Source organism: Siphateles boraxobius, unplaced genomic scaffold (assembly GCF_051911475.1).
Source record: "Siphateles boraxobius isolate OS27281-9 unplaced genomic scaffold, OSU_SipBor_1 97, whole genome shotgun sequence".
In the NCBI taxonomy this organism is placed as follows: Eukaryota; Metazoa; Chordata; class Actinopteri; order Cypriniformes; family Leuciscidae; genus Siphateles; species Siphateles boraxobius.
This window is the reverse complement of record NW_027509227.1, coordinates 2,425,297-2,450,000: the sequence shown is the minus strand read 5'-3', so window position 1 is coordinate 2,450,000 and position 24,704 is coordinate 2,425,297. Positions and strand designations below refer to the sequence as shown.

General features: G+C 42.2%; 1 protein-coding gene across 2 annotated transcripts in view; it reads left to right on the top strand.

The window, feature by feature from the left end:
* Positions 1 to 20,910, top strand: part of tmx3b (thioredoxin related transmembrane protein 3b) — a 26,776-nt gene extending 5,866 nt beyond the window's left edge. Inside the window, exons 6-16 of one of the 2 annotated variants that reach the window (XM_077225028.1) lie at positions 10,059 to 10,139; positions 11,574 to 11,673; positions 12,199 to 12,276; positions 12,391 to 12,457; positions 12,900 to 12,998; positions 13,301 to 13,358; positions 13,446 to 13,499; positions 15,432 to 15,488; positions 15,708 to 15,837; positions 16,793 to 16,861; positions 19,417 to 20,910. In XM_077225028.1, the coding sequence (XP_077081143.1) occupies positions 10,059 to 10,139; positions 11,574 to 11,673; positions 12,199 to 12,276; positions 12,391 to 12,457; positions 12,900 to 12,998; positions 13,301 to 13,358; positions 13,446 to 13,499; positions 15,432 to 15,488; positions 15,708 to 15,837; positions 16,793 to 16,861; positions 19,417 to 19,668 (1,045 nt within the window). In that variant the 3' untranslated portion in view covers positions 19,669 to 20,910. The remainder of the gene's footprint in view (positions 1 to 10,058; positions 10,140 to 11,573; positions 11,674 to 12,198; positions 12,277 to 12,390; positions 12,458 to 12,899; positions 12,999 to 13,300; positions 13,359 to 13,445; positions 13,500 to 15,431; positions 15,489 to 15,707; positions 15,838 to 16,792; positions 16,862 to 19,416) is intronic. The other variant, XM_077225027.1, reaches the window with a different exon arrangement.
* Positions 20,911 to 24,704: the final 3,794 nt, after the last annotated feature.

Here is a 24,704-nt window from a genome sequence, read left to right as displayed (position 1 = left end):
GTCTACACTGATACAGTATACGGTGTGTGTTCAGATTATAATGACTGACTCTGTCTACACTGATACAGTATACGGTGTGTGTTCAGATTATAATGACTGACTCTGTCTACACTGATACAGTATACGGTGTGTGTTCAGGTTATAATGACTGACGCTGTCTACGCTGATACAGTATACGGTGTGTGTTCAGATTATAATGACTGACTCTGTCTACACTGATACAGTGTACGGTGTGTGTTCAGATTATAATGACTGACGCTGTCTACACTGATACAGTATACGGTGTGTGTTCAGATTATAATGACTGACGCTGTCTACACTGATACAGTATACGGTGTGTGTTCAGATTATAATGACTGACTCTGTCTACACTGATACAGTATACGGTGTGTGTTCAGATTATAATGACTGACTCTGTCTACACTGATACAGTATACGGTGTGTGTTCAGATTATAATGACTGACGCTGTCTACACTGATACAGTATACGGTGTGTGTTCAGATTATAATGACTGACTCTGTCTACACTGATACAGTATACGGTGTGTGTTCAGATTATAATGACTGACGCTGTCTACACTGATACAGTATACGGTGTGTGTTCAGATTATAATGACTGACTCTGTCTACACATATACAGTATACGGTGTGTGTTCAGATTATAATGACTGACTGTCTACACTGATACAGTGTACGGTGTGTGTTCAGATTATAATGACTGACGCTGTCTACACTGATACAGTATACGGTGTGTGTTCAGATTATAATGACTGACGCTGTCTACACTGATACAGTATACGGTGTGTGTTCAGATTATAATGACTGACGCTGTCTACACTGATACAGTATACGGTGTGTGTTCAGATTATAATGACTGACTCTGTCTACACATATACAGTATACGGTGTGTGTTCAGATTATAATGACTGACTGTCTACACTGATACAGTGTACGGTGTGTGTTCAGATTATAATGACTGACGCTGTCTACACTGATACAGTATACGGTGTGTGTTCAGGTTATAATGACTGACGCTGTCTACACTGATACAGTATACAGTGTGTGTTCAGATTATAATGACTGACGCTGTCTACACTGATACAGTATACGGTGTGTGTTCAGATTATAATGACTGACTCTGTCTACACTGATACAGTATACATATGTGTGTTCAGATTATAATGACTGACGCTGTCTACACTGATACAGTATACGGTGTGTGTTCAGATTATAATGACTGACTCTGTCTACACTGATACAGTATACGGTGTGTGTTCAGATTATAATGACTGACGCTGTCTACACTGATACAGTATACGGTGTGTGTTCAGATTATAATGACTGACTCTGTCTACACATATACAGTATACGGTGTGTGTTCAGATTATAATGACTGACGCTGTCTACACTGATACAGTATACGGTGTGTGTTCAGGTTATAATGACTGACTCTGTCTACACTGATACAGTATACAGTGTGTGTTCAGATTATAATGACTGACGCTGTCTACACTGATACAGTATACGGTGTGTGTTCAGATTATAATGACTGACGCTGTCTACACTGATACAGTATACGGTGTGTATTCAGATTATAATGACTGACTCTGTCTACACTGATACAGTATACGGTGTGTATTCAGATTATAATGACTGACTCTGTCTACACTGATACAGTATACGGTGTGTGTTCAGATTATAATGACTGACGCTGTCTACACTGATACAGTATACGGTGTGTGTTCAGATTATAATGACTGACTCTGTCTACACTGATACAGTATACGATGTGTGTTCAGATTATAATGACTGACTCTGTCTACACATATACAGTATACGGTGTGTGTTCAGATTATAATGACTGACTCTGTCTACACATATACAGTATACGGTGTGTGTTCAGATTATAATGACTGACTCTGTCTACACTGATACAGTATACGGTGTGTGTTCAGATTATAATGACTGACTCTGTCTACACTGATACAGTATACGGTGTGTGTTCAGATTATAATGACTGACTCTGTCTACACATATACAGTATACGGTGTGTGTTCAGATTATAATGACTGACTGTCTACACTGATACAGTGTACGGTGTGTGTTCAGATTATAATGACTGACGCTGTCTACACTGATACAGTATACGGTGTGTGTTCAGATTATAATGACTGACGCTGTCTACACTGATACAGTATACGGTGTGTGTTCAGATTATAATGACTGACTCTGTCTACACATATACAGTATACGGTGTGTGTTCAGATTATAATGACTGACGCTGTCTACACTGATACAGTATACGGTGTGTGTTCAGGTTATAATGACTGACGCTGTCTACACTGATACAGTATACGGTGTGTGTTCAGGTTATAATGACTGACTCTGTCTACACTGATACATTATACGGTGTGTGTTCAGATTATAATGACTGACGCTGTCTACACTGATACAGTATACGGTGTGTGTTCAGGTTATAATGACTGACTCTGTCTACACTGATACATTATACGGTGTGTGTTCAGATTATAATGACTGACTCTGTCTACACTGATACAGTATACGGTGTGTGTTCAGATTATAATGACTGACTCTGTCTACACATATACAGTATACGGTGTGTGTTCAGATTATAATGACTGACTGTCTACACTGATACAGTATACGGTGTGTGTTCAGATTATAATGACTGACGCTGTCTACACTGATACAGTATACGGTGTGTGTTCAGATTATAATGACTGACGCTGTCTACACTGATACAGTATACGGTGTGTGTTCAGATTATAATGACTGACTCTGTCTACACATATACAGTATACGGTGTGTGTTCAGATTATAATGACTGACTCTGTCTACGCTGATACAGTATACGGTGTGTGTTCAGATTATAATGACTGACTCTGTCTACGCTGATACAGTATACGGTGTGTGTTCAGGTTATAATGACTGACTCTGTCTACACTGATACAGTATACGGTGTGTGTTCAGATTATAATGACTGACTCTGTCTACACTGATACAGTATACAGATGTGTGTTCAGATTATAATGACTGACGCTGTCTACACTGATACAGTATACGGTGTGTGTTCAGATTATAATGACTGACTCTGTCTACACTGATACAGTATACGGTGTGTGTTCAGATTATAATGACTGACTCTGTCTACACTGATACAGTATACGGTGTGTGTTCAGGTTATAATGACTGACGCTGTCTACACTGATACAGTATACATATGTGTGTTCAGATTATAATGACTGACGCTGTCTACACTGATACAGTATACGGTGTGTGTTCAGATTATAATGACTGACGCTGTCTACACATATACAGTATACGGTGTGTGTTCAGATTATAATGACTGACTCTGTCTACACTGATACAGTATACGGTGTGTGTTCAGATTATAATGACTGACTCTGTCTACACTGATACAGTATACGGTGTGTGTTCAGATTATAATGACTGACTCTGTCTACACTGATACAGTATACGGTGTGTGTTCAGATTATAATGACTGACGCTGTCTACACATATACAGTATACGGTGTGTGTTCAGATTATAATGACTGACTCTGTCTACACTGATACAGTATACGGTGTGTGTTCAGATTATAATGACTGACTCTGTCTACACTGATACAGTATACGGTGTGTGTTCAGATTATAATGACTGACTCTGTCTACACTGATACAGTATACGGTGTGTGTTCAGATTATAATGACTGACTCTGTCTACACTGATACAGTATACGGTGTGTGTTCAGATTATAATGACTGACTCTGTCTACACTGATACAGTATACGGTGTGTGTTCAGGTTATAATGACTGACGCTGTCTACACTGATACAGTATACAGATGTGTGTTCAGATTATAATGACTGACGCTGTCTACACTGATACAGTATACGGTGTGTGTTCAGATTATAATGACTGACTCTGTCTACACTGATACAGTATACGGTGTGTGTTCAGATTATAATGACTGACTCTGTCTACACTGATACAGTATACGGTGTGTGTTCAGATTATAATGACTGACTCTGTCTACACTGATACAGTATACGGTGTGTGTTCAGATTATAATGACTGACTCTGTCTACGCTGATACAGTATACGGTGTGTGTTCAGGTTATAATGACTGACTCTGTCTACACTGATACAGTATACGGTGTGTGTTCAGATTATAATGACTGACTCTGTCTACACTGATACAGTATACAGATGTGTGTTCAGATTATAATGACTGACGCTGTCTACACTGATACAGTATACGGTGTGTGTTCAGATTATAATGACTGACTCTGTCTACACTGATACAGTATACGGTGTGTGTTCAGATTATAATGACTGACTCTGTCTACACTGATACAGTATACGGTGTGTGTTCAGGTTATAATGACTGACGCTGTCTACACTGATACAGTATACGGTGTGTGTTCAGATTATAATGACTGACGCTGTCTACACATATACAGTATACGGTGTGTGTTCAGATTATAATGACTGACTCTGTCTACACTGATACAGTATACGGTGTGTGTTCAGATTATAATGACTGACTCTGTCTACACTGATACAGTATACGGTGTGTGTTCAGGTTATAATGACTGACGCTGTCTACACTGATACAGTATACGGTGTGTGTTCAGATTATAATGACTGACGCTGTCTACACATATACAGTATACGGTGTGTGTTCAGATTATAATGACTGACTCTGTCTACACTGATACAGTATACGGTGTGTGTTCAGATTATAATGACTGACTCTGTCTACACTGATACAGTATACGGTGTGTGTTCAGATTATAATGACTGACTCTGTCTACACTGATACAGTATACGGTGTGTGTTCAGATTATAATGACTGACGCTGTCTACACATATACAGTATACGGTGTGTGTTCAGATTATAATGACTGACTCTGTCTACACTGATACAGTATACGGTGTGTGTTCAGATTATAATGACTGACTCTGTCTACACTGATACAGTATACGGTGTGTGTTCAGATTATAATGACTGACTCTGTCTACACTGATACAGTATACGGTGTGTGTTCAGGTTATAATGACTGACTCTGTCTACACTGATACAGTATACGGTGTGTGTTCAGATTATAATGACTGACTCTGTCTACACTGATACAGTATACGATGTGTGTTCAGATTATAATGACTGACGCTGTCTACACTGATACAGTATACGGTGTGTGTTCAGATTATAATGACTGACTCTGTCTACACTGATACAGTATACGATGTGTGTTCAGATTATAATGACTGACGCTGTCTACACTGATACAGTATACGATGTGTGTTCAGATTATAATGACTGACGCTGTCTACACATATACAGTATACGGTGTGTGTTCAGATTATAATGACTGACGCTGTCTACACTGATACAGTATACGGTGTGTGTTCAGATTATAATGACTGACGCTGTCTACACATATACAGTATACGGTGTGTGTTCAGATTATAATGACTGACTCTGTCTACACTGATACAGTATACGGTGTGTGTTCAGATTATAATGACTGACTCTGTCTACACTGATACAGTATACGGTGTGTGTTCAGGTTATAATGACTGACTCTGTCTACACTGATACAGTATACGGTGTGTGTTCAGATTATAATGACTGACTCTGTCTACACTGATACAGTATACGATGTGTGTTCAGATTATAATGACTGACGCTGTCTACACTGATACAGTATACGGTGTGTGTTCAGATTATAATGACTGACGCTGTCTACACTGATACAGTATACGGTGTGTGTTCAGATTATAATGACTGACTCTGTCTACACTGATACAGTATACGGTGTGTGTTCAGATTATAATGACTGACGCTGTCTACACTGATACAGTATACGGTGTGTGTTCAGATTATAATGACTGACTCTGTCTACACTGATACAGTATACGATGTGTGTTCAGATTATAATGACTGACTCTGTCTACACTGATACAGTATACGGTGTGTGTTCAGATTATAATGACTGACGCTGTCTACGCTGATACAGTATACGGTGTGTGTTCAGGTTATAATGACTGACTCTGTCTACACTGATACAGTATACGGTGTGTGTTCAGATTATAATGACTGACTCTGTCTACACTGATACAGTATACGGTGTGTGTTCAGATTATAATGACTGACTCTGTCTACACTGATACAGTATACGGTGTGTGTTCAGGTTATAATGACTGACGCTGTCTACACTGATACAGTATACAGATGTGTGTTCAGATTATAATGACTGACGCTGTCTACACTGATACAGTATACGGTGTGTGTTCAGATTATAATGACTGACTCTGTCTACACTGATACAGTATACGATGTGTGTTCAGATTATAATGACTGACGCTGTCTACACATATACAGTATACGGTGTGTGTTCAGATTATAATGACTGACTCTGTCTACACTGATACAGTATACGGTGTGTGTTCAGATTATAATGACTGACTCTGTCTACACTGATACAGTATACGGTGTGTGTTCAGATTATAATGACTGACGCTGTCTACGCTGATACAGTATACGGTGTGTGTTCAGGTTATAATGACTGACTCTGTCTACACTGATACAGTATACGGTGTGTGTTCAGATTATAATGACTGACTCTGTCTACACTGATACAGTATACGGTGTGTGTTCAGATTATAATGACTGACTCTGTCTACACTGATACAGTATACGGTGTGTGTTCAGATTATAATGACTGACTCTGTCTACACTGATACAGTATACGGTGTGTGTTCAGATTATAATGACTGACGCTGTCTACACTGATACAGTATACGGTGTGTGTTCAGATTATAATGACTGACTCTGTCTACACTGATACAGTATACGGTGTGTGTTCAGATTATAATGACTGACGCTGTCTACACTGATACAGTATACGGTGTGTGTTCAGATTATAATGACTGACTCTGTCTACACTGATACAGTATACGGTGTGTGTTCAGATTATAATGACTGACTCTGTCTACACTGATACAGTATACGGTGTGTGTTCAGATTATAATGACTGACTCTGTCTACACTGATACAGTATACGGTGTGTGTTCAGATTATAATGACTGACGCTGTCTACACTGATACAGTATACGGTGTGTGTTCAGACTATAAGTAGATCTCTTCTTTGATCTTTGAACGCGCCAGAGAGAAATGTATATTTCAGAAGGATTACATAAGCAGTTTGTCTTTTGTTTGATTTGTTCTGTTTAAAAGTAGACATTTCAATAGATATATTTCTCAGGTCTATACGCTGAGTTTCGGTTCATTTATGAGACGAGTTGCTGTTCACTCGCCGGCGCCTCCGTTTCGAGATTATCTATTGTCTGTTATATTTACTTCTTATTTATTAAATCCAGGCTTTTGGTTGATGAAACATTGATTAAAATTAAGATATATAATTAATACAAAACGAAATTGACTTTAATGAAAGGCTCTGTGCTTTCTGTTCGAGGTCTATGTGAAAGTTTTAAAGCACTTTAGTCCCGCTTGCGGAGCTTGTCACGTCCGTTTTTTCCTCATAAATGTGAACACGAAAAATAAAATAAAATGAATATTATATGTTCTGTTGAGAGCCAACCCATCTTCATCCAGTGGGTAGTAGAATATTACTTGTGATTTGCGCAGTGTAATTCACAGAATTGATTTCTCTGCTACCAGCCTCTGTCACGTATTGTGTGAGCTTGTGACTATTGCTAGCGCGCAGCTGAGAAATCCTGATTATATTGTCTGCTATATTACTTCTTATTTATTAAATCCAGGCAATTGATTGATTAAACATTGATTAAAGTGCGTGGCGCGAGCGTCAAATCTCCGACAGGAAACGGATGGCCCATTCTGCTCTGTAACGGGTGCTTTTCCGCGTCTCGGGTAAACAGCTGTTCCGACTCACGCGAGCAATAACGGCCGCGTCCGGTGTAGACACCGTGTTAAAGCTCATTCTGCCTATAACGCTGCGTTACAACATCAAGCAATATTCCAATCATTTATATAATTATAACGCTTTATATAGGGTCATTTTGCTTTAAGTGTAGCCTTGTTTCACGTTTAGTAGGTACATTTTGCTTACTACTTATTTAAAATAGTATAAAAGTGTACATTATGTAATTAAAAACGTTTTCACTATGATATTATAAATTTTACTTTAGTAAAAAAATCAGTTATTCCTCCACTGGTAGAGATTAGAGGAATTATGACTAAAAATAGAAGATAATGTCAGCGACACTTTTGATATATTTATTGATACAAGTTGTTTTATATAACGTGACTAAATTAAAAGTCAAAGTCGTTAGTGAAGATTATGCAACAGTATATAGAATATAATATAATATAAAATGCAGTGCAAACTAGTTTGGTTACAGCTCAAATATATCATTCTCATTCTATCATTCCCCCTGCCTCCATTACACATCTGTCACACAAGTGTTTGATCACCACATTTGAGTGATCATTGCAGACGTTTATATATTTATTCTGTTTAAATACTGTGTATTCTATATACAGTGCCCATCAAAAGTTTGTACACACCAATAGGAAAGTGTGTCCAAACTTTTGACTGGTATTGTACTATAATACACATAAATAATATTGCTACTGTACACATAAATAATATCGGCCGATATATCGGTATCAGGCTTTTTTTATCGGTATCGACCCCCAAAAATCCATATAGGTCGGGCTCTAATGTCTACACCTTAATATGTTGTGGTTAATCGTTTATATATAAATCAGTGTTTGTCAGATGATGAAGTCATATTAGCATCCATTACATCAGTTGTATTAATATTGTTTATTGCTAAAACTTGAAGCTGGTGACTTTCACTGCCATTAAATGGTCAGGCTGGTATCTGTGTTTCTCTGTAATGAGTCGAAGTGAAGCTCATTCCTGTGGGATTGTGGGATCAGGGGAGGCAGGTGTTGATGAAACTCACCGTGAGGATAATGATTTACCTAATGAAGGTCAAAATCTCTCCCCCAAGAAAACTGTCAAGTACATTTTTATCATTATATTTATTCATTTCATTTGTTATATTATTGCTTTTGTTGGCACCCTGGGTTTTCTTTTTTATATCTGTCAATCTTAAACCTCCATCTAGCAGCTAAACATTTCGGATTCATATAAAGCTGAGATCTGTCAGAGTGTCTTGTCTTGTTGAGTGTGTGAGACGCTGACAGTGAGCAGAGAGAAGGACTGGGATGTTGTCCGGGACTTCATGCTCTCTGGAGATTACGGGAATAGTCTTGTGTACTTCTGTAACCATAGAAAACATTCCTTTATGGGTGTTGAATGCACAACAGTTGCTGTAGCGATATCTTAGGATGCATTGCATCATCTACATGACAGTGGAGGGTTAATACGTCTAACACACACACACACACACACACACACACACACACACACACACACACACACACAGCGGTGTGACGTGGCTCTCTTGGACTCGTTGAAGACCAGTAGTGCTGCTGATTTCTGGATGATACGTAGAGGTTTAATTGCACATGTTAGAGCATTGCAGCCTAGACATGACGAGGTCCTGGAAGAGAAGTTGTTGAATGTTCAGTTATAGGGAAGGCCTGATCTTCCTGATGCTGTGCAGTGCAAACCTGCGTAACCCGTGTCCCGCTAAAGGTTAAACCCATCAGAGACACATGAGCAAGCTGATCAAGCTCTTCAGCGTTACTAGAAAGATGAGCATACTTATCCAAACAGATCATCTCTCTTCTTCCTTAACATTTTTATTTGTTTGTTACATGAATTTTGTTGGTTTCAATATTACATTAAAAGTGTAAAAAGATCTGACAATCTCAGAGAGCTGCAGTTTTAACAGGGGTGTGTAGACTTTTACACACACTGTAGGTGTGAATTACATGATCTGAATCCATTGGTGGTTCGTCCGTCAACAATGCACAGCTAGTCATGGATTATCCATTACATTTGCTTAGATTGCTGATTAAATAAAGATTTGTTTCTGAAATCAGTAAAGTCTGTCTCTCCTCTCTCTCTCTCAGGCTGAAGGGCGAGCTGGCATACAATTACAAAGGACCGAGAACCAAAGACGACATAATCGAGTTCGCCAACAGAGTGGCTGGGTGAGAAATTAATACAGATACTGTTGAACTTTTAGCTACATTCAATTTTAACTTTTTTTTTCTTGCCTTCTGAAAGTTTTAAAAGCTATCGGACATAAATCATTGTATGGTTATAAATCATATTTGCATTATTTCCTGTAGAATGTTGTTTTTGCAGCAAGATTATCATATTTTCATATTTAACACAATGATTTGTGTGAATACTACTATCTTTTTACAAGTGATTGTGGGTAGAGAGCAGGAATAAACACTGCATATTTAAGTCAGTTATCTTAATATTTTGAGTGATTAAAACTGAATATCTGACCTGATAAAAAATGTCATCTGCAAAAACATAATTGCACAAATAGCACATCAGCGAAACAGACACGTTTGGCTATTGACTATGAACTGCGTCATTATGCAGCACTCATGGCATAGTTAAACCTGAAACATCCTCAGGTAATGGATACATTGTGTGTATGATTACTACTGTCTTGTATAGCTTCTTTTGTATACCGTTTTATTCATGCTTTATGATAAAACCAACAATGCATGTATCTTCACCTATAGCAGGTTTGGTGTTTACGAATTTGTATTTTGATGATCTAAATGATTGTGTATATTGTATGTTAATACCAATGCAAAATTTCAGTATTACGAGAATCTTTAATAGTTTGTGCATCAATACCTAATCCAGTTACATATGCAAATGACATGCTCGAAGACAGAGTCGTAAGCTTGCGTTACCATCGGCCCACTGACTCGTGGGAGCAGCGTCTGTGGATGAGCCTGAAACCGGGACTGTCCTGCTCGTCTTTCCACTCAGTCTGTGAAGAGAATTTCAGAATGACAGGAAACTCATTTATGACACTTTATTCAAAAGAAAGAACTGCTCGTTCCACGCGTCATACGCCATTGTAATATTTCTATGTCATTACTCATTGCGCAGTTTTGGTTTTCAATCCGTTCAAGTGTGTATATGTCCTCTCAATCGGATAACAAAAGGAATAAACCATCCCTTATAATCTGAATGAAATTGTAATCCGATCTGGCCAATTCATTCCGATTGATGTGGTTACATGTGACTTTTTTTCCGATTATGCTACTAGTCCGATTACAATCTGATTGTTAGGGTCCATGTAAACGCAGCTTATGTTTAAACAGATCCAGACTAAAATCATAAGAAAGAAACTGATTTCATTTTCAACACCATCGACCCACAGAACCATCAAGACTTTCTTCTGAAACTGCACCCGGAAACTTTTTCAATATCTAAGGCAATACAAGTATGGTATGATTAATTGACAAAACAGGGTTTATTTTAAGCGGTCGACGACTGAAGACTCTTTTCCATGGCTTTATTCCCTGTTTCCGTTTCCATTCACTTAAACTTTCCATTTTACCCATGTAAACGTTCCTCTGTGTGTGTGTGTGTGTGTGTGTGTGTTTCAGACCGGCAGTGCGATCGCTCCCGAGTCGACAGATGTTTGAGCACGTCTTGAAGAGGCACAGTGTTCTGTTCGTGTATGTCGGAGGGGAATCTCCTCTTAAAGTGAGCTGATCTTCATATCTACTCTGAACCAGAGCCAAGACACCGCAATAAAACAGCACGTTTCCTATTTTTATAAAAACAGCAGCAGTAACAATTGCTAAAATAAACGGACAAAGCATGAAATATTGAAATGAAGAGCGACTGACAGAGGGAGTCTGTTTATACAGGCTAAAGAGTGAAGACAATTACTTCACTGAGACAAATATTCATTGTTAGAAAAGTAAAAAATACATTAGTGTTCATCTCAAAGTTGTTCTATACCGATCAACATACCTTCTGATGTTCATTCATTATTTTTTTGGTGCTGTAACTAGTAGTAAAGAGGAAGAGCTTGAGCTGAGGTGGCTATAATTGAGCTGGTCAAAAAATATATAAAGCATTTTTTGGCAACATAAACTGTAGGAATCTGAATACAAGTCAAATATAAGTGTGCTGAATCTTACTTTACACTCTCTCACACACTCACTCACACACACACCTTTAACTCTTCTATCAATCACATTAGTGTTGCTGTTGTGATTTCAGGAGAAATACATCGAGGTGGCGGCTGAGCTCATTGTCTACACATATTTCTTCTCTGCATCTGAAGACGCCTTAACAGAGGTGAAGCGAATCATTTTCAGATACTGCTGCTCGTACTTTCATAATTCATATATCCATGCCTGTTTTTTAAACACTCGTCACATGAAACTCTATAAAGATCTTCTTTTACTGCAGTCTGTGACTCTGCCTGAATTGCCTTCAGTGGTCGTCTTCAAAGATGGAAACTATTTCACGTATGATGGTAAGTGCAGAAAACTGTAAACCTTTAACCTTTAGTCTTTAATGTGTGATGACTGATTTCTCTCTTTATTTACTACTAGTTCGTTTCCCAGTAATACTTTCTGGGCTCTACTAGCCCACCACAGTTACATAATGAAGCTCAATATTTTTAAACTTCACATCATAATTATATTAAAGAGCATTTAAAGAGGCAGACGAGCACACGCTTTGAATAAACAGAACGATATTGTCCGCTGGTGTGGGCGCTATATATATGTATCTTTATAGTTAATGTTCTTGGTGTGAATGGGACTATAGTGCCGTTTCGAAGCAAAGCGCGAGACTTTAATTCAAACTTAATGCCGTTTTTTGTTAAGCCTGTGCAAGTCAGCATCGTTTGGCAGAGCTGTTTTCACCGATTCTTCGTTTCAGTGTAATAACAGCAGATTTATGTTGTGTTTCAGAGTATGAAGATGGCAGCTTGTCATCCTGGGTAAATCGTGAGCGTTTCCAGAGTTATCTGCCGATCGATGGCTTCACGCTGTACGAGCTGGGAGAAACCGGTGAGTGACATGAGCTTTAACTCGTGTTCAAAAGCATTAGGGTTGGAAGAGCATATGTTGGATAGAAAGCTCGCTTTTAGAGTAACCTTATGTGTAAACATACTTTGGAAATGATTGTTGTTATGAATTGGTTTCTGTTATAGTCTTTAGTACTGATCACATCACATGCATATAACAGCTTGGAGTGTGTTTCTTTATCTCCTTGATGAATGTAAATTAGTGAAAGTTGGTCAACAAGAGCCGTTTTTGTTTTGGTCAAGAAAATATCTATTGTTTTCCTTTCTTTCTGTTCTGTGCGACAGGTAAATTGGTGGCGATTGCCGTTACTGACGAGAAGGATCCGACAGAGAAAAGCATCAGGTACAGATGGGTCCGGTGTGAAGCGATGTCTGGCCTTTTCTTTAGTGCTTGAAGAATTGACTATAGAATTGGTTCCCTGTATTTCAGGTTAAAAGGTCTGATCCAGAGAGTGGCTGCGGAGCACAGGGATCAGTTCAACAGGTGAGAGACTCAGAAACTCTCCGTTTGACCAACACCAGCCCTCGAGTTCAGCTGCAGGGCCTCGGTCCAGATCTTCGGTTCAGGGCTTCGGTCCAGGGCCTTGGTTCAGATCCTCGGTTCAGATCCTCGGATCAGGGCCTCGGTTCAGGTCCTCGGTCCAGGGCCTTGGTTCAGATCCTCGGTCCAGGGCTTCGGTCAAGGGCTTTGGTTCAGATCCTCAGTTTAGGGCCTCGGTTCAGATCTTCGGTCCAGGGCCTCGGTCCAGGGCTTTTGTTCAGGGCTTCGGTTCAGGGCCTCGGTTCAGATCCTCGGTCCAGGGCCTCGGTTCAGATCCTCGCTCCAGGGCCTCGGTTCAGATCCTCGGTCCAGTGCCTCGGTTCAGGGCTTCGGTTCAGGGCTTCGGTTCAGATCCTCGGTTTAGGGCCTCGGTTTAGGGCCTCGGTTTAGGGCCTCGGTTTAGGGCCTCGGATCAGGGCTTCGGTTCAGGGCTTCGGTTCAGGGCTTCGGTTCAGGGCTTCGGTTCAGGGCTTCGGTTCAGATCCTCGGTTCAGATCCTCGGTTCAGGGCTTCGGTTCAGGGCTTCAGTTCAGATCCTCGGTCCAGGGCTTCGGTTCAGGGCTTCGGTTCAGGGCCTCGGTTCAGATCCTCGGTTCAGGGCCTCGGTTCAGATCCTCGGTTCAAGGCCTCGGTTCAGATCCTCGGTTCAGAGCCTCGGTTCAGATCCTCGGTCCAGGGCCTCGGTCGAGGGCCTCGGTTCAGATCCTCGGTTCAGATCCTCGGTTCAGGGCCTCGGTTCAGATCCTCGGTTGAGGGCCTCGGTTCAGATCCTCGGTTGAGGGCCTCGGTTCAGATCCTCGGTTCAGGGCCTCGGTCCAGGGCTTCAGTTCAGGGCTTCAGTTCAGGGCTTCGGTCCAGGGCCTCGGTTCAGATCCTCGGTCCAGGGCCTCGGTTCAGATCCTCGGTTCAGGGCTTCGGTTCAGGGCCTCGGTTCAGGGCCTCGGTTCAGATCCTCGGTTCAAGGCCTCGGTCCAGGGCCTCGGTTCAGGGCTTCGGTCCAGGGCCTCGGTTCAGATCCTCGGTCCAGGGCCTCGGTTCAGATCCTAGGTCCAGGGCCTCGGTTCAGTACTCGGTCCAGGGATTCGGTTCAGGGCTTCAGTTCAGATCCTCGGTCCAGGGCCTCGGTTCAGATCCTCGGTCCAGGGCCTCGGTCCAGGGCCTCGTTCCAGGGCCTCGGTTCAGATCCTCGGTTCAAGGCCTCGGTTAAGGGCCTCGGTTAAGGGCCTCGGTCCAGGGCCTCGGTCCAGGGCCTCGGTTCAGGGCCTCGGTTCAGGGCCTCGGTTCAGGGCCTCGGTTCAGGGCCTCGGTTCAGATCCTCGGTTCAGGGCTTCGGTTCAGGGCCTCGGTCCAGGGCTTCGGTTCAGGGCTTCGGTCCAGGGCCTCGGTTCAGATCCTCGGTCCAGGGCCTCGGTTCAGATCCTCGGTCCAGGGCCTCGGTTCAGTACTCGGTCCAGGGATTCGGTTCAGGGCTTCGGTTCAGGGCCGCGGTTCAGATCCTCGGTCCAGGGCTTCGGTTCAGATCCTCGGTTTAGGGCTTCGGTTCAGGGCTCCGGTTCAGGGCCTAGGTTCAGATCCTTGGTTCAGGGCCTCGGTTCAGATCCTCGGTCCAGGGATTCGGTTCAGGGCTTCGGTTCAGGGCCGCGGTTCAGATCCTCGGTCCAGGGCTTCGGTTCAGATCCTCGGTTTAGGGCTTCGGTTCAGGGCTTCGGTTCAGGGCCTAGGTTCAGATCCTCGGTCCAGGGCCTCGGTCCAATCTAAAGAGAAAACAACCCCTGACAGAAAAACACATGATTTTCCACATGTGCAGCACAAATTCTGCACATTTTCAGAGTTTCACCATATTATATTCTCATGCTGTTTTTTTCTGCGTTCCAGGGATTTCCAGTTTGGCCACATGGACGGTAACGACTACATCAACAGCCTAATCATGAGGTGAGTGTCTGGATCAGATGACTGCACAGATTCACTCAGCTTCCTGATTTACTGAAGGTGCACAAGTGTGAGGAGAAGATGGTTATGTGACAGATAACATTTTGTATGTGATTATAAACCATATATACTGTGTGCCTGCAGTGAGGTGTATATACTGTAATCTCGTGTGTCTGCAGTGAGGTGTATATACTGTAATCTCTTCATCTCGTGTGTCTGCAGTGAGGTGCCGGTGCCCAGCCTCCTCATCCTCAACACCTCGAACGAGCAGTACTTCGTGCCGGAGGAGCCGGTGGAGAGTCTGGAGCAGATGCTGATGTTCTTCACCAGTGTTCTGGACGGCAGCGCTCCGGTGAACAGCTCATTCTCACTCTGTCTCTCGCTCGTAGCTAACATCAACTCAACTCAGATCAAATCATGCTTTAGAAGTAGTTTTCATTATTAGTTTAACCAACAGTTAATAATGGTAACAAACTCCAATTTTTTATTTTGTTTATTTTCTGTTGAAAGACTAGCATAAATAGTGTTGAAAGCCAAAATATTAAATGTCACAGATGTGTATTTTCTGAGTAGTCAACTATTATGTTGAGGGGGTCAAAATCACCTGCGATTTGGAGCCAAATTACAGAGGTGTAAAAATAACTTTAGAAAGATGGCAGCATCATGATTTTATTTTCACACAGATTGGTAGATCTATTAGTGAAATCTATTTACTTTAGCAATCTTTTAGGGCTGCACGATATTGGGAAAAAATTACATTGCGATATTTTATTTTTCTGCAATATATATCGCGATATGAAAACAATTTCACCAGATCACTTGAATAGCACTCTTTGGAAAGAATGAATCATCTGAATGACTGGGGTGATTTTGTAATGGGGTAAATCTGCATAACTACATTATTATAGTTAACTAATGTAGTTAACTAGAGTTTAATAAATGGAACCTTATTGTAAAGTGTTACCGATTTGTTATGTCTCGTGAGTTCAGTGTTGGACAGATCAGTTGTTTTAACCATTCATTAAAGTGAATCAGTTCAAATGAGTCATTAGTTCGCGAATTGGAGGTGTCATTAACGGACATCCTCTCCCCCCCTCTCTCTCTCTCTCTCTCTCTCCCTCTTAGGATTTCTTAGTAAATATCCCTCTGTGACATTTAATATTTTGGCTTTCCTCACTATTTATGGGTTAGGGTTACCTCTGGTTGGGTTCACGCGGAATGACCCTGTTGCAAAGTGTTAATTAAATGAGACAAGTTAAATTCATCCAATTCCAAATGATTAACCTGCTGCATCATGTTCCCAACAGGCTTATGGAGGAGATGGAATATTCCAGCGGATCAAGCGTGTGGCATTTGATGCCCGATCCACAATAATGGTGAGTCGAGGTTAAGAAACTAACTTAATTCATGGAGAAGTTTTTTTGAACTGTTAATTAAAATTAGATTTATATTCTTTACGCTGAATGACAGTTGAAGGAGATGATGGTACTGATTGAAATCTTGTACCTGGCTTTAATTAAACAATTATCGTGATTGGTGTTTAACTTTTCACTAGAACTAACGCTGAGTCTGAGCTCTACAGTTGTTACGCAGTTACAGTTGCTGTCTGAACTGATTCAGGCCTTCTACACCCCGACCAAGGCCTAGAAAACCATCCCCGGCCTGTCAGAGTGGGTACTAAATACGGTGATACAAGGTTACTCGCTTCAGTTCGCTCACAGACCACCCTGCTTCAGCGTGCATAGTCCACACTTCGATCAGGAGCAATGTAGCACACGTCCTCTGCGCCGAGGTAATGATTTTCCTGGCGAAAGGAGCTGTAGAGACCATTCCTCCTCCCCACAGCGAGTCAGGCTTCAGCCTCTTCTTCCTCGTCCCCAAGAAGAATGGCGGCCTCAGTTCCATCCCAGACCTCAGACATCTGAACCGCGCCCTCATGAGACGTTGCTCAAGATGCTAACATAGAACAAATCCTCTCTCAAGTACACCCAGGGGGTTGTTTTTGTTTTTTCTCAGTGGATCCGAAAAATGCATACTTTCATATCCAAATAGCCCCCCGTCACAGACCGCTTTGAGATTCGCGTTGGCGGTTATAATAATGGCGGTTTATCTGGGCCTCAAAACCAGACCTAATAGGATACCACGTCTTAGTTCGATCAGACAACATGGCGGTAGTGTCCTACATAAACCATCATAGTGTACTCAGGTCGAGTCTGTACAAACTTGACCGGCGCCTTCTATTATGGGCACAATGGGTAGACTGAGCCAGGGAGCAGACATGCTGTCCCGGGACAACATGTTCCCAGGGGAATGGTCCCTCCATCCCCAGATGGTTCATACAATCTGCAGCAGCTTCGGCAAGGCAGAGGGCGACCTATTCATCTCTGGAGACAACTCTCACTGCCCAATATTCTTCTCAAAGAACATGGATGCGCTGGCCCAGCCTTCCCCCGGTCACGCTCCTCCCTCAGGTCATCAGACGGATCAGGGAAGACAGGCGTGCTGTCCTTCTGGTGACCCTTCTCTGGCGGACCCAACCATGGTTCCTCGAGTTGATTCAGGAGATTGCAGCCCTGGGGCCAATTCCCTGAGGAAAGACCTTTCCCAGGCGAATGGGACAATCTGGCATCCCGACCCAAGATGTGGGCCTTCTACACATGGCCCCTCAACGAGAACTTATGACCCTCCCAGCGAGAGTCCTGAGTACTCTCTCAGAGACTAGAGCTCAGTCCACGAGACGTCTCTACGCTCTTAAGTGGTCCGTCTTCTCTGACTGGTGTTCAGTCCAGAACCAGGCCCCTTTATCATGCGAAGTATCTCTGATACTCTCCCTCCTACAAGAGCTGCACTCTTACCGCACCCCATGGGTCCTATCCACAGTCCTCAGGGCTCGAGCCGCTACAGTCGGCCGAGCTCCGGCCACTTCCGCTTAAGACCGCATTACTGCTAGCATTATCATGGGTCGAGTGGGTGACCTGTAAGTGCTCCCTTGAGTTTGGTCCTAACGACTATGAGGTTGTCCTCAAGCCAAGGCATGGCTACGTGCCCAAAGATGTCTCTACTCAGTACAGTGCACAAGTGATTACACTGTCTGCTCTTCCCGATTCAGAAGACGAGCCTCAGCCTCACTTACTCTGCCCTGTTTGGGCCTGAAGAGTATATAGCTCTTCCTATGCTTTGGTGGCCGGACCAAAGGCCTTCCGGTCATGAAGCAGAGACTAACCCATAGGATAGTGGACTATCACGTTAGCTTACGCTTCGGTAGGCCTTCAATGCCCCATCGGCGTCAGAGCTCACTCCACCTGAGGCGTGGTCCAGTGGCGTGTCTATTGGTGACATCTGTGCGGCGGCTGGTCCTCGCCGCCACCTTCACCAGATTTTACAATCTGGAGGTCCTTGCGCTGCAGGCTCAGATCCTCATGTCTCGGTTTCTTTCGTAACCTCGGTTCCCTGAGATAACGGGAACGACTATTGTGTTGACTACTGTGCTATGGGGCTTCACGACGGGCGAAATGAGCTGCTTTACAGGCTCTGCGTTCACTCCACTCGCTGGATCCGCCACGATTGGTTCGTGCAAACACGCTGCCTCGCCATTGGTTCGCGCAGTTCCCTCTGTAATGGCTGTGCAGTGGCACAATACTTGTTCCAGTTATCTCAGGGAACGAGGTTACGTAAGTAACAGAGACATTTTTATTCAATTTAATGTAGGTTTTGTCGAGTTTGGTTCTCTCTAGAGGTGAAAAAATGGTTACATTTTAACAACTCAAGTGGAGCATGTTTATTGATGGCTGTTTGGAAATGTTTATTTAAGTGTAACTGTGTTATGGAATTATTGAATTTTTTATTAATTTCTTTTCTCCTGGAAACATTGTTAATTTGAAAAGTTAATGTTTTTATAAATGGAGCATTAAAAGTCTCCCTCTCTGCTCAGTCTGTGTTCCGCAGTTCTCCGCTGCTCGGCTGCTTTCTCTTCGGTCTTCCTCTGGGAGTCATCAGCCTGATGTGTTACGGTATCTGTACAGCCGAGTCTGACGACGGGTCCGAGGACATGATGAAGAGAGAAGCCCTCACTGATGAAGAGGAGGAGGAAGAGGAGCTGAGACTCACTGAGGGAACACATGACGCAGAAGACCACGGAGAACCGGTTCAACACAAGAACCCAAGTGAAAAAAAGGTTGATTAACAAAGGTGGAGAAACAAGCGGAGAGAGAGCGAACGCCTCAGAAGAGGAAACCATGGCCTAAAATTTCCTCACAGATTTTCATGGAATTATTTGCATTATCCCATTGCTTTAGTTTCATAATTTCCCTAATTGTTCATCAAATTGAAAGATTTGACTGTGACCGCTTCGAGACGAGCAACTGAGCTCCACGTATGATTTACAGACGCACATGGACCGAAACAAACACTGTTTTAAAGTTAAGTGACGGTAGTCCTTTCTGCTTATTAATAATCATTATTGTAATGTGTGTTATGATCCATGATCTACAGTCACTGTAAACCCTCAAACGGTCGAAACATGTGAAAACGTTTGATATCTGAATGGACACACTTTTGCTTGTTTTGTTTTTTTAATGAGAAAGTGCAGTTATTGTTGTATCAAGACTTTATCTACAGAGGATTGTCTTACATGAGATTAATTGGCATTTTCAGAAATAATGGCCACACATCAGTGCTGCTTCTGAGCTCATCGGACTGAATGTAGAAGGTTTTAAACTTGTGAATAATCTAGTGGCGATGGTAAGAGTTTATTTCTCAGTCGAGATATGCACTGAACACATGAAGTTACACAGCGAGATTAGAGGAGCAACCGTGGCTTTCCTCCTGTAAGGTGCTATTCTACATTTATAGCAAGCAGTTTCCATTTGTGTTTCATAGATAGAGAAGGCTTTATGTCAGCTGTTCTCAGAACAGATTACCAACATTTACTCACAAACTTTATTGCATTCATGAAAAATGAAAGAAGATTTTTTCAGATACCCAAAACTTCAGCAGATCTTGCGAGCGAGCGAGTGAGTGTGTGTGTGAGCGAGCGAGTGTGTGAGCGAGTGAGTGAGCGAGTGAGTGTGTGAGCGAGTGAGCGAGTGTGTGAGTGAGTACAGTACAAGGGGACGGATGGAACGGAGCTGCTGTTACAAGGTGTGTGTATGTGTGTGTGTGTGTGTGTGTCTCTCCCCGCTGATCTCTCTCACACACTTTCTCAAGGTGTTGTTTGCAGTTTGAGCCAAAGCTGTTGTTGCACAGAACATTCTCTTGCGTTGGGATGCTGAACATGAAGCATCAGTCTTCAGTAATGAAGTAATGTTGACGTCTCTGCTAACTTTGCCTTCACATTCCCTTCAATGCCTCTTAATGATTCTCATATTTGGACAGATCGATCGTCTTACTGTTTGTGATCTGTTCAATAAATGTTTCTTTGTCTCTATATCTCCTGTGTTCTTCCCTCACATCCATATCATGATAAAGTAGACTTTTTGTATGCAATTATAATTAGCTGAATGTGAGAACTGTGTCTGTTTGATAATGGTAATGAAATATAATAATAGACTGCTGTTTTTGATTTAATATACAGTCACAAATGTGTTATTTGATAGATATGGTTGGAGCAGAGTCGGGTAAGATGTGTTGGCTCTTTAATCTAGCAAAAGTTTTGGCTTACACTTTATTTTAATGTTCTTATAGTGTAATTTTGTATTTAAGTACTAAGTAATATTAATGAACAACATGTCCGTACTGTAGGGTTAGGAATAGAGTTTTGGTTTAGTTGCATAAAATCATGCATAATTTATAATTATTACTATAGTGACTAAATGTAACAAGGACACTAAAATGAAGTCACTTTTTGCCACATGTCCAGATATCATGGTAACAGTGGCATTCACTAAATAAACCGTATCTGATTCAGGGGTTTTATTCACGAATGAGAAGGCATGACAGAATCTGCACAAATTATTGAAGATTTAAGCACCAATATGTTCTGTCAAAACCAGGGCTAAAACCAGCTTTCAATTAAAATAACATTTACAAACCGCCCATTTAGTCTTCCAAGTGTTACAATTATATCCAATATTATTATTGATTTCCAATATGTAAAGATTTTTAAAAATATATTTTACTTTAATCTGTGACTAATGTCAAAGGTTTCCTGTGTCGTTCATCGACTGATTATTTGCAACAGTATACTTGGAAACTGAACAAAAAAATGTTCTTTCTTTAGCATTTCTTGTTGGGGAGAAGAGAAACTCATTGTGTTTATAACCGATGGCTTTAAGAGCTGATCTGGGGTTTAAGAGCTGATCTGGGGTTTAAGAGCTGATCTGGGGTTTAAGAGCCGATCTGGGGTTTAAGAGCTGATCTGGGGTTTAAGAGCTGATCTGGGGTTTAAGAGCTGATCTGGGGTTTAAGAGCTGATCTGGGGTTTAAGAGCCGATCTGGGGTTTAAGAGCTGATCTGGGGTTTAAGAGCTGATCTGGGGTTTAAGAGCTGATCTGGGGTTTAAGAGCTGATCTGGGGTTTTAGAGCCGATCTGGAGTTTAAGAGCTGATCTGGGGTTTAAGAGCTGATCTGGGGTTTAAGAGCCGATCTGGGGTTTAAGAGCCGATCTGGGGTTTAAGAGCTGATCTGGGGTTTTAGAGCCGATCTGGAGTTTAAGAGCGGATCTGGGCTTTTAGAGCTGATCTGGGGTTTAAGAGCTGATCTGGGGTTTAAGAGCTGATCTGGGGTTTAAGAGCTGATCTGGGGTTTAAGAGCTGATCTGGGGTTTAAGAGCCGATCTGGGGTTTAAGAGCTGATCTGGGGTTTAAGAGCTGATCTGGGGTTTTAGAGCCTATCTGGGGTTTTAGAGCCGATCTGGAGTTTAAGAGCTGATCTGGGGTTTAAGAGCTGATCTGGGGTTTAAGAGCCGATCTGGGGTTTAAGAGCCGATCTGGGGTTTAAGAGCTGATCTGGGGTTTTAGAGCCGATCTGGAGTTTAAGAGCGGATCTGGGCTTTTAGAGCTGATCTGGGGTTTAAGAGCTGATCTGGGGTTTAAGAGCTGATCTGGGGTTTAAGAGCCGATCTGGGGTTTAAGAGCTGATCTGGGCTTTTAGAGCTGATCTGGGGTTTTAGAGCTGATCTGGGGTTTTAGAGCTGATCTGGGGTTTAAGAGCCGATCTGGGGTTTAAGAGCTGATCTGGGGTTTAAGAGCTGACCTGGGGTTTTAAGAGCTAATCTGAGCTTTTAGAACCGTTCTGGGGTTTTAGAGCCGATCTGGGGTTTCAGAGCCGATCTTGGGTTTTAGAACTGATCTGGGGTTAAAGAGCTGATCTGGGCTTTTAGAGCCGTCTGCGGTTTCAGAGCCGATCTTGGGTTTTAGAACTGATCTGGGGTTTAAGAGCTGATCTGGGCTTTTAGAGCCGATCTGGGGGGTAAGAGCTGATCAGGGCTTTTAGGACCGATCTGGGGTTTAAGAGCTGATCTGGGCTTTTAGAGCTGATCTGGGCTTTTAGAGCCGACCTGGGGTTTAAGAGCTTATCTGGACTTTTAGAGCCGATCTGAGGTTTTAGAGCCGATCTGGGGTTTAAGAGCTGATCTGGGCTTTGAGATTCGATCTGGGGTTTAAGAGCTGATCTGGGCTTTTAGAGCCGATCTGTGGTTTAAGAGCCGATCTGGGCTTTTAGAGCCGATCTGTGGTTTAAGAGCTGATCTAGACTTTTAGAGCTGATCTGGGCTTTTAGAGCCGATCTGGGGTTTAAGAGCTGATCTAGACTTTTAGAGCTGATCTGGGCTTTTAGAGCCGATCTGGGGTTTTAGAGCTGATCTGGACTTTTAGAGCTGATCTGGGCTTTTAGAGCCGATCTGGGGTTTGAGAGCTGATCTGGACTTTTAGAGCTGATCTGGGGTTTAAGAGCTGATCTGGACTTTTAGAGCCGATCTGGGGTTTAAGAGCTGATCTAGACTTTTAGAGCTGATCTGGGCTTTTAGAGCCGATCTGGGGTTTAAGAGCTGATCTGGACTTTTAGAGCTGATCTGGGGTTTAAGAGCTGATCTAGACTTTTAGAGCTGATCTGGGCTTTTAGAGCCGATCTGGGGTTTAAGAGCTGATCTGGACTTTTAGAGCCGATCTGGGGTTTAAGAGCTGATCTAGACTTTTAGAGCTGATCTGGGCTTTTAGAGCCGATCTGGGGTTTAAGAGCTGATCTGGACTTTTAGAGCTGATCTGGGGTTTAAGAGCTGATCTAGACTTTTAGAGCTGATCTGGGCTTTTAGAGCCGATCTGGGGTTTAAGAGCTGATCTGGACTTTTAGAGCCGATCTGGGGTTTAAGAGCTGATTTAGACTTTTAGAGCTGATCTGGGCTTTTAGAGCCGATCTGGGGGTTAAGAGCTGATCTAGACTTTTAGAGCCAACGAAAATATGATGTATTTTAGTTAAATGAGTTGATCAAATGCTAAAAAAGTTTAATCATCAAGGTATTCTTTTTTTAACTTACCTTTAAGAAATTTTATAGCAATGAAATTAAAGTAATAATTATATTTTTTGGCAACTGGAATGCAGCAGTGATGCTGTGATGACTCTGGGCCCTTCAGTCCACAGTTAGCAGGCTCTTGAATAGCACAATTGTGACACTGACCACACCAAATATACAGTGGTGACCAAAAGTGATGTGCAGAGTTTTTTTTTTTAAATGACCCTACAAGTTTGCTTAAACCATCAAATTATGAGGAAAATATTTTTATATTTATATTTTTTCAATATTTTAAAATATGAGGGAAGAACAAAACACTAAACTTAGAGACTGTATTTATCTGACACAATTATTTCAAGTCACTTTTATTTCTGTAGACAAAGAATATACATTTATTAACAGCCCAGCAAGCACGTATTGTGTTATAAAGTGTTATAAAGTTGCGTCCGTAACTCGCGATCCGAGGGTACGGAAACTGCATTTTCTGGCTGAGGATGAAGGCAGGGGCACAGGTATGGACAGATGAAGGAACCCCGGGAGGTATGAGGTATGGACAGATGAAGGACCCCCGGGAGGTATGAGGTATGGACAGATGAAGGAACCCCGGGAGGTATGAGGTATGGACAGATGAAGGACCCCCGGGAGGGACCGTATGGGAAGGGACAATCCTGGTGGTGATGGGTAGGATGCAGGGGAATGTAGGCGCCAGCATCTTCCAACTCGGACGTGTGTAAGTAGGCCTACCGATCTTTTATACTACAAGTATTAGAACA